The sequence below is a fragment of the Ahaetulla prasina genome, chromosome 7 (assembly GCF_028640845.1).
Source record: "Ahaetulla prasina isolate Xishuangbanna chromosome 7, ASM2864084v1, whole genome shotgun sequence".
Classification (NCBI taxonomy): domain Eukaryota; kingdom Metazoa; phylum Chordata; class Lepidosauria; order Squamata; family Colubridae; genus Ahaetulla; species Ahaetulla prasina.
Genome location: NC_080545.1, coordinates 85172034 through 85185495, shown reverse-complemented (window position 1 = coordinate 85185495; position 13462 = coordinate 85172034). Strand labels below are relative to the sequence as shown.

Below are 13462 nucleotides of genomic sequence, written 5' to 3'. Positions count from 1 at the left end.
AAAACCCTTTTGAAACTGATACACAATCTTACCACTTTCAAATATATTTCAGTTGAAGTTATCCTTTTAAAAATTTCTCAAGTAATTTTGTCTTTCTTGAATAGATTTTGTTGCTTAAAGGCCATTGTGAAAAGGAATAGTATGAGTTTAATCAGTAATGTTTAAATGAGATAAGATGGATTACTTTGGATATTTGTTTTTGAAATTATTTTCCGTCTAGTAAACACAAAAATCTTTTTTTTAAAAAAATCCATGTCAATTTTATATTACATTTTGCTATATCCATAACATTACAAAATGCTGTTTATCAATTTACTGCCATTAAAATAATATGGGGTAGAAACTGGGAAAAGCTTTGCCTTCAAAAATGACTTTGGAAACAAAAGAAGCAAATGGATATTTTGACAAAATGTATTAAATGCAAAAACTAGTAAAATATACAGTACACAAATAGTCTATGTTTTATTTACTGGGGAACTGAAAGCATGCCCAATTAAACAGACTTCATTTAGCTATTAACAGATGTATCTAAGATTTTCCTTCTGTATTTAGTGTATGTATTGTAAGTATTTTTAAAAAAATGAAAATGAGGGTGAGAAAACAAAACCTTTTTAAAATTAATTCATGAGAATCATTTACAAAAAGTTAGAATTTTAAGATTAACAACAAACTGGTCAGCATAAATGTGACCCTTATCTGACAATTGAAGAATAGTCTAGCTGTCTAAAATAACTTGGGGTAGATTTTAATCAGTTTTCTGGTAAAGGCCAAAAGTTTTTCTCTTAAAATTGCTAATCTAGGACTTGGAACCTATGAATCTTCCTTTCATAATGTTAAGTCACATATTTATGCATACATACATGTTATTTAAAATTGTCCTTTTTTTCTCCTTCCAGAGATTGATTCTCAGAGATTGCCTGGACAAGTACCTGCAGTTATGCAGGTAATATGTAAGAATAGCAGTAAGTCATAAATTTGAAAAAAAAATGTAAAAAAAAACAAGCAACATCTCTGCAAGACCCCAGGAAAAAAAAAGCTAAAATTTGTGACACCAATGTAACATGAATACCCTTGTAGTAACTCTCCCCACTCCCTAAAAAATACGGTCCTAGAGTACAAAACAGTTGTAAGCACTAAACAGTTGTCCAATGCAGTTTTAAAGCTAATTGTTTCCTGTCATCTCCTATTAATCATAGTAATTGGATAAGAACTTGGTATTAGTAATTGGACAAGAACTGAAAGTTTGGCAAGTGTTTTGATCTTAACTAATAATAGGAAGCATCTGATGGAATGGAGAGAATTGCTATAGTGAACATTTTCACGTAACAACCTGGCTGGAAAAGCCAATGCAGAACTTTCTCATTGTTACCAGCTGCTATGTGGGTGCAAAGGAAATTTGCAGTAGAATCTTTTTGAAGCTTTTTGTACTGATTGCATAGATAGAAGAGCAGGCCAGTCTGGGGTTCCACTTCAGTAAGTGATCTTCAGCAACAACAGATCCCAAGTGATCTTAAGCGTTTTGTAAAAGTAGTCCTTACAGGCACAGCGTAGACGCCTTTTAACAGCAGCTAATATTAATATCAGTGCATGGGAAATGCATTCATTGGCAAGACTTCTTTTGAAGAAAAAGACCCTTTGAGAACAACTGGTGATTGCATGCAGCCTGCTCTATGCTAATGAAGAGCTATGGAACACTCCTATGTTATGCCAGGCAGGCACAGAATTCTTGAACCGGCAAAAAAAGATTGCAAACTTTTTACAGTCCCTAGACGCGAAGGCTTTACAATGGAGAGGGAAAAAGGAGACAGCACGTGATTTGCTGGCTGGGCTGCTGAAGAAAGGGGGGCAGAGGCTGCTCCACCCAACAGGAAAGGAATCACTGCCATAGGCAACTTTGCCAAGGCACTTGAATATTACAGATCTCTTTGGTTACTTTACACAGATGTTACGGCTCTGGCTTTTTAAACAATCATCACTCCCGTTCCTTCCTCATTAAGTCTTCCTGAATGGATGCTGGGTGCTGTTTCTCCAGAGTAAAAAAACAAAACAAAAAACACCTCATGTTTAATATTAGTTTCTCAGATGTGATCCAGGATTCCTGTTGTGGTGGATTTTTTCCCTCAAAATGTCCCCCTCCTTTTCTTTATTCTGCAGGAACTTTCCAACTGAGAGCACTTTGGTTTTTTTGCAAACTGGTATAATTATCTATTTGTCACACAAATCTGCTGAAATTAAAGATTTTTCATATGATATTTTATAAACAACTCAACATAATTGCTAAAAGAATATATTTTGAAGGACAACCAAAGTACTAACTGAAACAAAGACTCTATAGGCATATATAGTTGGGTCAGCTTTGCTATTCTGGCCTCAGTAATTTGCACCATTTTACCTCCTGGAAAGGGCAAAACTAATAATTCCCTAAAATCGAAAACAGTAACATCCAAATCTATGTCTGATGAGAAGAAAATAATGCCTCGATCCATTGTAGAAAACAGCTCCAGTTGCTCTCTTGCAAATCCTGCATTAAGTTGATTTGACAATGTTAAGAAATGTCCAATTTACTCTAAAATTATTAACACTATACCTCCTACATTTTGTAAGACAGAAATTAATAAGAATCTTGTAGCAGGATTTTATCACTCAAGTGGCCAAATAAAATTTCCCAGTAATACAGATCTGTTAGCTCAGTGGTAAGTCGCATGGTTTTGTTTTTAAAAAAATTCCCAGATTTAATTCTCAGCCTTTCCAGGCAAAATTGTCTAAAGTAACTATTTTAGGAAAGGCTACTGCCTGAAAATCTAGAGACTGTGCCAGTCTCTAGAGATAAAGGTGAGACAAACTATTGCTCTGATTTACATAAAGCTATTGTTTAATATTCCTAGAGATTCTCATTCCCATTCCCCACACACACTCTCAGATACACACAGACCAAATACTATTTTAAGAACATATTTTATACAAAATAACACATTCTTATGGAAATAAAATCTAAAGATCTCTAAAGATCAAAACTCTTTTTTTTAAAAAAGGAACCTTTAAAAATGATCCAAACACACATTATTAAACTAGCTATTGAGGTAACAGTCACTGCCAGGGAATCAGTAGGACAAGAGAAAATATAAACAATATAAAAATAAATAGTATTCCCTTTTCCAGTATTGACCAGGAAAGTTCAAACCTAGCTCTTTGCAGTTTCCAAAGAGGAAAGAAAGGATCCCTGATACTATAGTCCATGGACAAGGGAATTGACCAGGGCTTTTCAAGAGCAATGAGCTCCAGGTGATAAATAAAGAGGATGATATGTGGATCGTTGCTTTTATCCATGGTGTTGTCTCTAAACAATGGGCTGATGGTAGCTTCTGCAACACAAGTTCACTCTGTGCTGGGTGGAAAGTTCATTGTTGTGCATAGCCCAGACTATGTCAGTCTCTTGCCAGGGTTTGTTAGATATTTTCACAGCTTGATGGTGAGAGATCTCTTACAATAATGACTCATAGTTCTGTAGACTTAAAATTGTATTGATGCTTCATGGAGACTGGGATTTGATGTGCAAGGCTTCCAAGACCAAAAATATTATCTAGACGCTAGCATTCATAAAAAGAAACATTCCCTTTCTCTGACTTTAACAGACAAATTACATTCTTTACAATCTTAATTACAATAAAATAGCTCCTTTCTACCCATACAATACTTGACCCAAGACACAATATTTTAGGAATGGTTATGACTGATAAAACATTGCCAGCTCAAAATCAGAATATTGACATATTTATACCACAAATATTTTCCAACAGCTGGCCTCCATTTGTTTTTTCCTCCCAATTAGATAACCTTTTTTCCTTTTATTTAGGATGGAAAAATTCAGCTGTGTAGATAAAAAATAAACAGGGCAATTAACAATGGAACAATTGGATACTTTAAAATGTAGAAAGTTTGGAGAAAAAATATTTCTATTCCAGCATTATTATTTTCAATGAGGTTCAACTAACAACTGGCAAGTCTAATTTGTAACCTTAGGAATCTTACAAAATGCTTCCCATTTAAATTTTTGGGTACCTAAGTAAAAAAAGGAGAAATCAACCTTATTATTGTGCTTTGTTGCTAAGTAATTCTTCTAGGATCTAGCATCAAACTATTATGAAAAAGCAAAATACCAGAATAAGCAGGTCATATAGTGAGTTATTATCTCTAACTTGCAATTTATACTTCTTGGGAGAATGAATAATTGTCACAACATCTAGAATATGATATAATTTAAATAAAATTGCAGCTTAGTGAAAAATTTACATTTTATGCTCAGCTAAGATGATGGCTAAATGTAAAGTTTATATAAAGGACAAAAAGCTTTTGTTTTATTTTGATGGCATAATTGATCATGTAGTACAGCCTTCCTCCAAATTGGTACTTTTGGCCATGTCAATTGAGAAATTATTGGAATAGTAGCTCCATAAATCTGGAGAACATCAGTTAGGAAAGTCTGCCTTAGAGGTAACGGCTATTCTCTTGATATCCAGGACTGAATGAATTCTGCACTATAGGACCCGCCAATTACACCTGGCAGATCTGTGCTCAAGTCACATAATTGTTCTACCTTTTTACAGCTTATCAGCATCTCAATTCTCTTTAAAAGTATGACAAAGCAAACTGTTGACAAAATCTTTCTTAATAAAAACTCCTCTGACTCAAAAGATTATCATCTGGTTCTAAGATGGCTTTAGCAGCTAAAATATGTCTTTGAAACTCAGTGTGAAGAGCAGGCTAACCTATAGCTTTTCTTTCAGATTCACAGTACGGTGAGGAAATTATGTATTCAGATATGCTAGGCTTTCAAACCCATCACTGCTTTCAAGCACCCTTGAAGCTCGCCTTTCTCTTACTTGCACTCATTAAATTATCTTTGTCACTGGCATACGTATTCATGCAGACCTGCTACTAAAGTCTCCTTATTGGAATCTCGTATCTTCCATTTTCTAGGTATAATTTAAACATCCCATTTTGATGTGCTTCTACATATCTATTGCTACTTCTTCCCCAGAGTGCCTGCCTAGTCTGACATTATAAACTGTCAACTTCTATCACTGCCTCATAATTTCACCACTGCAAATTTATACATATAGGAAGTTACGTCCAAATCAGGGGAAATAGTTTATATTTTCTTTAAAAACTGAACATAGTAGTAAAAGTGAGTATTAAAAGATGCTTTATACAATGCTCACACTTCATTGTGAGGAAAGAAAGTCCAGCTTCCTTAACTCTTATAAAGGCCACTACAGGGCATAATTTGGTGAAAACTCAGAGAACCCAGAAGTTGGGCCTTCTTCCTAGTTCCTTCCACCTGTGCTAGATAGAATTTGAATTCAAGCAAAAAACTAATTACATTCTCTGGTGATTAAGAACTCTTTTCTTAAGGCTGTTTACTTAAAATTTGTTTGAAGAAAAATGCAGTGGGACTAATTACATAGAACATATTGTAACATTGACTTACACTGAGAAAATGTTTTTAGTAAAATGGTAATAAATCTTAAGTAGGTTCAGAATGATATACTAACAAAGGAGTAACCTGTCTTTCCATCTATATAACATAATAATTCTTCTTCTTTGAAAGCCAAAAAATCCTGATTTGGGATCAAAGAAAAGTAAACTATCTTACCATTATTCTCTTCCATCAAGGTGTAGAATTCCGAAGCTCATTAAATTAACAGCTACCTCTTGATAAAAGAGAACTTTTAACTTGCTGTTAAAACAATAATCACTATTGAATAGGAAACACCAGTTGGAGTAAAATATATATAACTAACAAAATACTAATGCTAGTAAATAATACCAAAGGTTTATTTTAAAATTCTAACCATGAGTAAGGAGGAAAAACCCTCAAAATACTAATATGTAAGTAGTTATTTTGGGGAGCAGAGGCAAAACACATTTCAAGTAGTGATTACATGAGTCAACTTTAAACACCAAGACTTTTCATTTTGAAAAGCATTATTCTAAGTGATCCCACAATCTTATTTTCTACCATACTCTATTCGCAAAGGTTTAGAGAAAAGCAAACAGGATTTAAAAAAAAATATTTCCACATGAAAAGCAAAGATCTTGCACAGGTGAAATATTCTGCGCCCCATCTAACTGGTAAGCAGACAAAGATAGGTTGGAGTAAGAAGATTATTGCGTTAGATGGCTCTTTCATCACAGCAAGCATTAAGGCCTGAACCCATGATCAGACAAGCTCTAGCTGTGTTATTCATTGATCTTGACTGTACAAAATAATTTATTATTTGAAAAGCAAACCTTTTTTAATGAAATAAAGCCAAAATCCTAATTCATTGGCTCCTTAGGAGTAATTAGAAATCACATGCTTATAGATATGACAGATTACACTGTAACCCTAAATGCTTATGGAGGGATGGTTTTAAGTTCATCCAAATAAGCTGATTGCAGACTTTTTACAGCAAAAAACCCTGCTTCCTTGTTTTGAACAGTTGGGTCTTCCCTTTCTAAGCATGCCCCATAATCAACCAATTTGTTTCAAAGACTAAAATACAATGCCTTTGAAATGTGTTTCCAAACTAACATACTAGAAGAGATGAAGAGGAAGAATAGGATGCTTCAGAATGCTAACTAAAGATGGGCTTTTTAAAATCTTACATCGATTTTATACATTCTTTGCCTACCAGTTTATAAAATTAGGTTATTCTCTTTAGTTTCTTAAAACTAAAAAATAATTAAAAATAATTTGTATGCCGAAGTTACATGGATGAATAAGGTATATGTAAGAAAAGACATCTGTCTTTTCTTTCAATATGTTTCTTAGGAAAATTACTGCCCTTAATAGTTGTATTAGCGGCTTAGCAGACAAGATGCTAGCTGTTCTTAACTGCATCAGGTCATCTGAAATGGTTTTGACTGTGAATCTGCTTGTCTTTAATTTGGTTTTGGGACTGCAACAGGGATGGGACAAAGAACATTTTTCTCATTTCTGCATTGCTTGATATGTTTGGTATGAAGTCACTCCAGGTAGAACACAGCAGAGAAATTTAAATAAATATTGGAACTTTTCTATTTAGTCACAAACAATGGGAGGAGTAGGGGCTAAGGGATGAGGACAAGCACTGTCTTACCCCGTATCTTTATACAAAATCCAATTAACAATGGAAAAATTATATGTCAATAGAACATTTTAACAATCTCTGGGAGAAGTGTTTACCTTTTCAGATTCATTAAGTTAGAGCAAAGCACCATATTAGACCAATCCAAGCGATCACACTGAAATGTAAATATTTTTGTAACAAATTCAAGTATTATCATATAAATCTGCAATGCTACTTTCATTATTTTTGCTTATAGCATGATGTATTTGGCAGATTTTCTATAAGCCGTTTGCAAGTAGGTTTGTTATTATTTATTTACTTAGATTTGTTGGCCACCAAACTCCAATTCATTGGTTGATTCAGAAACTTATTTGTGAAGGACTGAGCTAATATGTAAGTTGTCCTATGATACCTGAAATTATTAAATGAATTGTGTGAATGTATAGGTGATTTCATAGTTTCATTTTCATCTCTTCTAGCATACATGCTTCAATAACCATATATAGAATCAAATGCTGTCTGTCCCCAAGAACATATTTGGATCCTCTTATAATGCTCAAATTTAAATGGAGGAGATCTATTTCTGAGTTGCACTAATCAGAGCATGGGGCCAATGATGCTCAGATAGTTTAATATGCATCATTTCTTGTCTAATATTAATATCCCTGGGCTTTACTAAAGATGCTTCTGTAAGATTTCTTCCTATCTTAGGATTTTAGAGACAATGGTTTCAATATTGACTGACATATGGGTGAATCTCGGAAATGATGAAACAAATGCTACATCTTACATAAAAATCCCAATATTCTGAAAATTCCAGTTCCTTTCATCCTACAGCAGTACTGCACACGATCCACGGGCAGGAGATCTAACACTGTGCTTTCTCCTGAATAAATGTGATCCATTAGTAAGTATTCCTCAAATCCAAACTACCAGTAGGCAGCACTATCACATTGTAGAGGAAGAATTTTGCCGTTTCTACATCTACCTTCTTAAAAACAAAAACAGTGTGACATGATTGTAAACATCTTCTGATCATCGCAGTGCTATGCTTGCACATGTTGAGTCTACAACCTCAATCCTAATCATGTACAATACATTCACAAACAGAATTTTTTCTTTTGTTTTTTTTAAAGGCAATAGGTTAAAAGGTTAAAAAAAATTGTAAACTGGATTCCATCCCAAGCACACATATTAATACAAGTATTATCCTCTATCTCCAGTCTTTCACCCTGAAAAATATACCTGAGTTTTAGCAGTTAATGAAAGTTTCAAGTCCTTCAAACTTTCCTTAAACCCTGAATGAAATAAACCCTCTGATCAGAAACAAAGCCCTAATTTGAGACCCTCTCTCTTGATTCGCTGTGGGACTGTTTGTGACAAGGCATACTGCTGGCTCAGATTCGGGACAATTCCACTGTCAATTGGACTCTGTGTTGCACAGTACCATGGAAGCCAGATGATGCTAGGAAAGAAGGTAAGAATAGAAAGGATGCTCCCTTTGTCCATATCTATTCATATGTGGCTCTATCTTCTGTGTATTCTTCCTTAGATTAGCTCTAGAAAAGATAAATGAAAGCAATTAGTACAAGTTTCAGAAAGGTTAAAAACATGAAAATAAAAAAACAATTAAAAGGATACTACATAATATCACAAATATGTGAGTTTTTGACTTGTCCAGTTTTGGCTTGTAAAACAGGAGCTTCAGATGCATATGAGGAGGATAGCATTACAGACTTCCTTTATAGGGGATGCAAACAGCAGTGTTAGGGTTTGAGTTTAGTGGCATCCCATTTATTAGAGGAAAAGCTGCTAACCTGGCTAACTATTTGCATATTTCCAACAAAAGAGGTTCAGTAAATGTACTCAGGTATTTAAGGCAGATATCCTAAAAATTAGCCCTACCGATCTCAGGTATAAAATTATATTGTTATTGTACAATCCAGATGGCTTTCAGACCAACAATAAATCTAACATGGCATTAGATTATTTTATACCAATTTAACTCAAAGTCCTTGACAAATCACACAGCAGCAAAATCATTACCCTGGAAAGAAATATGTTGAGAATGGCCCAACAGCAATTTTTTATTGATTCAATAGTAGGCTGGATAATTGTAATTCAAGCCTTGCTTTTGTCAGCAGCTTATCAAGTTTCTTTTAAGCATGCTACAGGCTCACTCTTTCTGTCTGCTTTAGCTTTACTCTAAAACTTGTAACTATGATATAAGGATTCTAATGATAGGTTGCCTTACAAATTTGCTATGTGGATTATCAAGAGGCACTGTGAATAATCGGAAATGCAATATCAACTCGAAGATTTACTGTTCCTCAGTAGGATGTTGAGGATGGATAAGCGATGAACATTGGCAGTGTATGCCAAGAGTAGATAATCCCAGAGGGTCACCTAAGGCATGCAAGGCACTTCAACTGCCCAGTTAAACGAGCAGGTGCCTATGTTGACTTGCAATGATACAGAAGATGCTGGGCATGGAAGATTACTTTACTGATAACAGTAAAAGCATAATTTTACAAAACAGTAAATCACTCCTGTTCATTACCAAGAAAAAACATGGATAGGAAATACGATTACTGTATTTTTTGGAATATAAGACGCACCTTTCCCCCCAAAAAAGAGGTTGAAAATCTGGGTGCGTCTTATACTCCGAATGTAGCCCCTCCCAGCTTCTCAAATGGAGGTTTGAGAGGCTGAAAAAAAGGATCAAAAACGAAGCTTCAGAAAAGAAGCCCCCAAACAGAGCTTCAGAGGGTTTTTTTCTGACGCTCTGTTTGGGGGCTTTTCTGCTGTTTCGGAGGCTTACAGAGGTAGAAAAAAGTTTTTTCTGAAACAGGGTTTCAGAGGCAGAAAAAAAAAAGCAACCAAGCAACCTGCTGCTAAAATTCACCTCTGGGAACAGCTGATTAGGGGTATTCTGGGAGGCTGATCCACCTGCCAATCATCTTTTTTCTTATTTTCCTCCCCAAAAACTAAGGTGCATCTTACACTCCGGTGTGTCTTATAATCCGAAAAATATGGTAATAATGACACAAAATTATGGGCTCCTCAGTTTGGATGGCAACATGCTGCTGAGGAAGGACTGAGGGCCTAATGCTATTTATGATGAGGCTAAATTAAAACTTTTGGGATGTCTAGTTGATGATGTTACCATGCAAGGAAATAAAATCCAAAGCTGCGAAATGGGAAATGGAACATAAGAAGCACAAACATAGAAATGCTCCACAGAGAGAAAGATCATGTGAATCAACTATGCAGGGACATCTTAAGCATCAGTGAACTGAGATGGACTGCAATCACATACAAATGTATAACTTTGGCTTTGGATCATTTACCCCAATAAATAAATGAACAAGTACAATGTTTTTAATTCATTTAACTGGGTTCTCATGTTTTCAGTCATATTTAGCAGAAATAATGAAAATTCAAAAAACTTTTAAGCATCACTGCATAAGGTAGTTGAGAGTCAACTGGATGATGCATTCAATCAATCAATCAATCAATCAATCGCATATGATCTTTCTAGAAAGCATCTTATTTACTAGATTAATAACCTTAGCAAAATGCATGCAAGTTGACCTTTACTTCCCACTTAGAGAACTAGAAATCTCAGATCTTTCATAAGACGACACTATCTTCTAAATGCTATTGTTTATTTGTACTTACCTGATCTAGAGGCAATGCTGGTGGTTTTCGTGGTTGCAGCTCTTCCAGAGTTGAAGTTGATGTAGGCACCTTTGGGAATGGAGTTTGTGGCTGATGTATGTGCATTCTGAAATCACAGAAATACAGAGAAAGAACTATACCACAAAGCTTTTCACATACCTTTTCATAAACATCTTTAATCCAAAAATAATTAAGGCATGGCCACATGTTAAGATTTCATGCAGAAGACAGACAGCTAACCTGTTTGATTGCTCATCTGTTTTTAATTCATGTGTCAAGATATTCTCTTGAACTTTCTTTACAAGTGGAGGACACTGTATTTAGTGGTTCCACTGCAACTTCTAAGGATAGTCTCAATAAACAGTGTTTTATCAGTATGACTTTGAATCCTGGCAGCTATGCTGCAAGCTGCCCCAAGGCTCCATTTTGTCTCCAATGTTATTTAACATCCCACACAAAACCTGAGAAGGCCATTGGAGTTCTGGAGCTAGACAACATTAAAATGTTGAACACCCATCTTCATAAGACAGACTATATTTCTGAAGCAAAATATGAACACACTTGTAGAATAAATGAAGATTGTTTAAGGGGCCTCTGGTGGCTCAGACTGGTAAGACAGTCTGTTATTAACAGCAGCTGCTTGCAATTACTGCAGGTTCAAGTCCCACCAGGCCCAAGGTTGACTCAGCCTTCCATCCTTTATAAGGTACGTAAAATGAGGACCCAGATTGTTGGGGGCAATAAGTTGACTTTGTATATAATATACAAAAGGATGAAGACTATTGCTTGACATAGTGTAAGCCGCCCTGAGTCTTCGGAGAAGGGCGGGATATAAATGCAAATTAAAAAAAAAAAAGTGACCTCTGTACAGGTAATCCTCAACTTTAGACCACAATAGGGACCTGAAAATTTGTTGTTAAACCTTGTGGTCATTAAGTGAGGCGTCATGTAACCACTTTCAATTTTACAATCTTTTACATTATGTGACCACAACTTGTGACCTCCTGCTGGTGATGATGCCTATAATTACATTGTTTAGTTCTTTTTAAAAACCTCTCTTTTAACAAGGCCTTCCCTGTATGAATATTTTTGGCTTCATTTTTGTTTAGTTTCTCTCACTTTTTAAATTATGTTTTTGAAAATACTGTTTTAACTTACTGGTAGCATTTTAATAATTCATTATAAATAACTGAAATTTAAAAAAATGAGAGTTTATATAAGATTATATTTAGTAACAACACAATTCCACACTTACCCTGGTGTTCTGTACATATCTGTACGTTGCCTTCCCAGGTTAGTTCCACATCCTGCTTGTTCCATCATTAAGGCCTGAAAGTGTCCTACATTCTCATCTTGGCAACGGTACAGAGGTCCTTCATGCGCAAGGCCATTGGGCTGACTGGTAGCTTGATGATGTGACAAGTGAGCATTCACTGTTGACCCATAACCTCTGGCCTGGAAGTGGGCAGCTGGATGTCGTGGTGCATATGGTGATGCTGTCTGCAGCATGATGCCATGGGGTGCGAAAGGGCCAAATCCAAATGCAGAAGAACTCACAGACGGCAGGGAGGTGCCGTACAAATACTCTCCTGCCGCAACTGACCTTTGCCTCTTGGTTGTGGCGTTATGGTTGTCCAAATCAAGGAATTCTTTGGGACTCTCAGGCCTTTCTTGGGGCTCCTCTGCTTTCTCAGATTCAAGGGACAGTTCTTGTCCGTTGGCTGAATCCTCTTTGGTGCCTGCTATGTCTATTTGATTTGGGGAAGCCAAAGTGGCGCTAAGCACTTCACAGTTCTGCATGCCACTGCCCACTGTCCCTCTGTCTGAGAAAGGTGGTCTGGCCATAGGGGACTGGGTAGGTGAATGCCCAGTGGGGCTTGATGGGTGAGGGAAAGGCTTCTGCCAGTCTGAATAGCTTTGTGGACAAGTATAGTAAGGAGGCTGCTGGTAGTGATGATAAGGAGGTGGCTGAGGATGGTAAGGGTATGGCACTCCCTGGTGAGAACGATAGCGAGGGTAAGTGCCATGGGAACTGTTGCTAGCATGAAAGCCCCGAGCAGAAAAACGCGAATGTGATATAGAAAGGGGTTTTGCTCCCATTATAGCACTAAAACCCTGAAATCCAGAACTGATGTGGTATTGTGTGGCTGAATTTGGATATTCCATGTTGGGCATATAAAGAGGGGCAAATTGGCTAGAAGTGCCCCCTATTGGATTTCCATCCATACTAGCAGGGCTACTTGTACTCTGTCCCATGCAAGCCACAGTTGCTTCTAGCAGATTTCCACCTCCAGTGCAACCAGGCTTTTCTATTATATTAGCAGGTACACCTTTCTCTTCAGTATCACCAGATGACCCTTCACCTATAGCATCATTTTCAGGCATTGGTCCTCTCTCCATAACTGTTACAATATCACCTAGACAACTCTGAGATACAGAACTTGTATAGTTATTCTCTGCTGGCCATGTGCCCTTGTTTTGCGTTGCTTTTGAGCTGTTCTTAGCATCAGAATTATTTCCCTCCACTTCCTGTGTTAAATTTTGCCGGGAACAGTCCATTTGCAATGGGACTTTAGAATGAGGTAGAAGCTTGGGGTATGTCTCTTCTGGAAGACACTCCGCTTTCTGATTCACTTCTGCTGGAAGCTCTAATGCACAAAGAAAACAGAGGCAGTTTAGAGGAAAAGATT

At 36.3% G+C, this 13462-nt stretch overlaps 1 protein-coding gene across 1 annotated transcript in view; it reads right to left on the bottom strand.

The window, feature by feature from the left end:
- Window positions 1–3044: 3044 nt before the first annotated feature.
- Window positions 3045–13462, bottom strand: part of LOC131202522 (chromatin remodeling regulator CECR2) — a 101798-nt gene continuing 91380 nt past the window's right edge. The window contains exons 17-19 of the mRNA XM_058191619.1: window positions 12028–13420; window positions 10773–10878; window positions 3045–8650 (exon numbers count right to left, since the gene is read on the bottom strand). Coding sequence (XP_058047602.1) covers window positions 8645–8650; window positions 10773–10878; window positions 12028–13420 — 1505 coding nt within the window. The 3' untranslated portion in view covers window positions 3045–8644. The remainder of the gene's footprint in view (window positions 8651–10772; window positions 10879–12027; window positions 13421–13462) is intronic.